At 37.5% G+C, this 5,032-nt stretch overlaps 1 protein-coding gene across 1 annotated transcript in view; it reads right to left on the reverse strand.

Moving 5' to 3' along the window:
- Positions 1-1,613: 1,613 nt before the first annotated feature.
- Positions 1,614-5,032, reverse strand: part of LOC137621081 (uncharacterized) — a 40,217-nt gene continuing 36,798 nt past the window's right edge. The window contains exons 5-6 of the mRNA XM_068351521.1: positions 4,350-4,538; positions 1,614-2,379 (exon numbers count right to left, since the gene is read on the reverse strand). Coding sequence (XP_068207622.1) covers positions 1,855-2,379; positions 4,350-4,538 — 714 coding nt within the window. The 3' untranslated portion in view covers positions 1,614-1,854. The remainder of the gene's footprint in view (positions 2,380-4,349; positions 4,539-5,032) is intronic.

Raw genomic sequence — 5,032 nt, forward strand, 5'->3', positions numbered from 1 at the left:
AATTGGAATGTACATAAAATACAAGAATAAAATGGCTGTATTTTTTTTTATTTATATTAAAATAGTGTGATTGTATTTTTTTTTTATTTCGTATTGTTTATTTCCCCTCCTTCCATCTATATTTGCATTCTTATTATTCTATAATTAACTTGAATGTTATTTTCATTCTTGTGTTTGTACCATTTTCCTTTTTTTCTACACATTTTACTTATTCTAAGTCTTTTTTTCTTACAATTATATCCTTAAAGCTTATTTTCCATTACCATAGGCATTATAATTACAAACTTGTTAAGCTTCGATTTCAAACACTCGCAATTAAGAAAGATAATCTCGAGCCATAAGTTTATCACTTTTGTAAATCATCTCCAGCCATAAGTTTATCACTTTTGTAAATCATCTCCAGCCATAAGTAAATCACTTTGTAAATCATCTGGAGCCATAAGTTAATCACTTTTGTAGATCGTCTCAGCCATAAGTTAATCACTTTTGTAAATCATATTGAGCCTTAAGTTAATCACTTTTGTAAATTATCTCCAACCTTAATCACTTTTGTAAATCATCTCAGCCATAATTTAATCACTTGCAAATCGTCTCCAGCCATAAGTTAATCACTCTCAGCCATAGTGTAATCACTTTTGTAAATCAACTCAGCCATAAGTTAATCACTTTCAACCATAAGTTAATCACTTTAGTAAATCATCTCCAGCCGTAAGTTAATCACTTACAGCCATAAGTTAACCACTTTAGTAAATCATCTCCAGCCATAAGTTAATCACTTTTGTAAATCATCTCCAGCCACAAGTTGACAACTTTTCTAAATCATCTCCAGCCATAAGTTTATTACTTTTCTAAATCATCTCCAGCCATAAGTTAATCACTTTTGTAAAACCTAGAAAAACGAAGACTCGTGTTCAAGTGCGGCCGCACCCTCATGTCAATTTACTACCATTAGCATGCGGCGAGAAAGTTGATCCAAATATTTCTACCTTTATTTGATCCGGTTCAGGACCTAAATACTGGTTCTGTTAAAACCTCTGAATGATTATTGTTAATTGAACCCATGCCGGCAATATGCTGTTGAGTCCGTGGGGGGGGGGGGGGGGGTAAGAATCTCTGGATTGGGGATTTGGGGAGGGCTGGGGAAGATGCTGGGGAAGAGGTCTTGTCTGCATGGGGATGGGAAGATGTCTTAATGAGTTTTATTGATGGGTAATATTCATATAGTTTTAATTATGTTTTTTGTTAATCTTATTGAATATAGCTGCATTTTGAGAGAGAGAGAGAGAGAGAGAGAGAGAGAGAGAGAGAGAGAGATGTGTAATATTCGTATCATCGTAATAATGTTTTTGTTAATCTAATTGAATATAGCTGCATTTTGAGAGAGAGAGAGAGAGAGAGAGAGAGAGAGAGAGAGAGAGAGATATTCGTATCATCATAATGATGTTTTGTTAATCTAATTCAATATAGTATAGTTGCATTTTGAGAGAGAGAGAGAGAGAGAGAGAGAGAGAGAGAGAGAGAGAGAGAGATATTCGTATCATAATGATTTTTTGTTAATCTAATTCAATATAGCTGCATTTTAAGAGAGAGAGAGAGAGAGAGAGAGAGAGAGAGAGAGAGAGAGAGACTTTATGAAAACTCCACCTGAATTCTCTTAAAACATGAATATCCATAACTGACAAGAGATCAGATGTAGACTTGTGATAACAATGCAAATTCCAGATGAAAATGTCATTTAGTGGAAGCTACCGAGAGCGTCTCCCACTGAGAGGTAGGATACCTCGGCGATCCTTTGGTGTCGAAGGATATGTAGATGTTGGGATTAAGTCCCGCCAAGCAGACTGCAAAGGGTCATTACAATGGGATCATAATCCCGCAGTCAGTCACATTCACCTGGGTGATTCGGGTCTCCGAAATGGCCGCATTCAGGACCTCCAAGCCGTTCTCCACTTGCCCGAAGATGGTGTCATCCCGCTGGGCTAGCAAGCCGGGGCTCTTGGTGCTAATGATGAACTGGGCGCTGCAGGCGTCGCCCCAGCTGCCGGCGGCCATGACCGACCCGGAGACCTGCTGTCTCCAGTATTCCCCTCCGCGTCCCAGATCTGGAAGGAGCGAGGCCCCCCCGGTGCCATTGTTGTACTGGTAGTCGCCTCCCCGGACGAACTCGGATGGAGCTCCGCGGTTAACGACGGCCAGGAGACGGGTGTTGGCGTATGTCGGGCCCCGGAGGCCGGAGCACAGGAGGGCGAACTGCTTGGCCCGGCCGGTGTCTGCCGGCTCGAGGCGTATCTGGACCCGGCCTCTGTTTTGGTCGTCCCAAGCGAAGTCCAGGAATGTCAGAGTCGATTCGGTGTTCACGAGGTCGTAGATTTCGGTGTACTGGAGAGAGAGAGAGAGAGAGAGAGAGAGAGAGAGAGAGAAATTATGGATTAGATTTGATTTTGATTGTAGCTACGGTATTAAAAGCGTTCTGGAAATTGTATAATTGGCATTATTTCATAACTAAAAGCTAAAAATATTTTCATGAGTTGAGTTAAAAATATGAACTCTATGTAAGTTTAAGAGATTTTTCAATATTTAATTAAGAATTTCGCTTACATTCAATTCCAATGAATTAAAATTATTAACTATGTATGAAATAAAATTCCAAAACAATTATATGTGAACTCAAGTCTACGTTCTCTCGATTAGAATTAACAATCAAAAATGATAATTTCTATTATACATAATAGGAAAGGTGAAAGTTAATTCAATATCCAAAAGCATTTTTTTTTTAAATTTTTCCATCTCATCTATATACTATTTTGTATTTTTCTATCAGCTGACGATTTTGACTTATGATCTTAGGATGAACTTTGGCCTTTGAATGTCGTCTCAAGTCGGGCTTAAGTAAATATTTGCTTCGAGGTTACATTTATTGCAAATATATACTTACACCTTAACTCGCAATAAATCAATTCCAGTAGTCTTTTATCTAGAATAAACAGTTTTTTTATATTTATTTTGAAGAAAGTGAACTTAAATGTAATATTCAAATTATACCGGCATTAAAAATTTACATCAGATACCTATAGAGATATTTATATTTATATATCTATATATCTATATCTATAATTCCACGAAAAATAATTTTTACATTAATTTTCAAGCCAGTAAACTCAACCTTAATAATCAAATCATTCTAGCATTATGACTTTACTTAATGAAATAAACTAATCTATGTTTCTCTATCATAATTTCACTAAAAATTATTTTTATATTCATTTTTAAGGAAGTAAACTTAACCTCAATAATGAAGTCATTCCAGAAATATGACTCTACCTAAAAAACCAATAAAGATATCTATACTTCCCCATCATAAGTCCACGAAAAATAATTTTTATATTTATTTGTTTCGACACTGTCCTGTCAGGAACCACTCATAAGGATACCTGGAGCTCAGCTAGCTCCCATTAAAGATACCTGGAACTCAGCTAGCTTCCAGTATTGATACCTGGATCTGAGCTAGCTCCCATTAAGGATACCTGTAGCTCAGCTAGCTCCCATTAAGGATACCTGGAACTCAGCTAGCTCCGAATAAGAATACCTGGAGCTGAGCTAGCTCCCATTAAGGATACCTGGAGCTCAGCTAGCTCCCATTAAGGATACCTGTAGCTCAGTTAGCTCCCATTAAGGATACCTGGAGCTGAGCTAGCTCCCATTAAGGATACCTGGAGCTGAGCTAGCTCCCATTAAGGATACCTGTAGCTCAGTTAGCTCCCATTAAGGATACCTGGAGCTGAGCTAGCTCCCATTAAGGATACCTGGATCTCAGCTAGCTCCCATTAAAGATACCTGGAGCTCAGCTAGCTTCCAGTATGGATACCTGGACTCAGCTAGCTCCCATGACTAGGAATTCCCCCCCCCCCCCCCACACAGCCCTATTCCCCTCCCTCTCAGAGTGCGCAACCTCGACCTCTCTTGTTTATCCATAATGTACCAAAAAGAAGCTTACAAGAAGAACTTAAACAATCTTACTAAAAACAAAACAAAAACAAATGGTGACTGATGCTGTAACGTGATTGACTGGTGAACGCCAGACTGACGTTCGAGTTCCGCTCAAACTCGTTAGTTCCTTTGGTCGCTGCAACCTCACCATCCTGGGTTTTGGGGGAGTCTATAGGTCTATCTGCTGAGTCATCAGCAGCCATTGCTTGACCCTTCTTGGTCCTAGCTAGGGTGGAGAGGGGGCTTGGGCGCTGATCATATGTATATATGGTCGGTCTCTAGGGCAATGTCATTGCCTCTGCCATTCATGAGCGTCCTTTAAACCTCTAAATCTTTAAAATACTACATTATATATAACTTACCGGAAGAATCACAGCATCCGAAGGCACTTCTTCATCTTTGAGATAGTGAAGGCAAAGAAAGTCCTCTCCCTGGAGAGTTACTTTAGCGAAGCGAAGCTGTTGTTCTCCTTCCTCTTGGCGGAGTGCAAACACTCGACCGTTTCTCAGAAGCGATTTCACCTCGTCTGTCATTTCCAGAAGGTCTTGCACCTGGCGGAGAGATCAAAGCATTGTGGATTAGGCTTTTATGAGAAAAGTGTGGAAAATGGAAAGTCAGTATTTAGAAGTCTTCCACCTGGAGATAAGACGTTTGTTATTATTATTGTTATTGTTGTTGTTGTTGTTATTGTTATTGTTATTTTTATTATTATTATTATTATTATTATTATTGTTGTTGTTGTTATTATTTTTATTATTAATATTATTATTATTATTGTTATTATTATAATAATAATTATTATTATTATTGTTATTATTATTATTATTATTATTATTACATTGTTATTGGTATAGTTATTATTATTATTATTATTATTATTATTATTATTATTATAGGTCTTGCACCTGTCGGAAAGATCAAAGCATTGTGGATTAGGTTTTTATTGGAAAATGGAAAGTCAGTTATTAGAAGTCTTCCACCTGGAGAAATAATATTTATTATTATTATTATTATTATTATTGTTATTATTATTACCAATGTACGT

The sequence above is a fragment of the Palaemon carinicauda genome, chromosome 27, assembly GCF_036898095.1.
Source record: "Palaemon carinicauda isolate YSFRI2023 chromosome 27, ASM3689809v2, whole genome shotgun sequence".
NCBI classification, from domain to species: domain Eukaryota; kingdom Metazoa; phylum Arthropoda; class Malacostraca; order Decapoda; family Palaemonidae; genus Palaemon; species Palaemon carinicauda.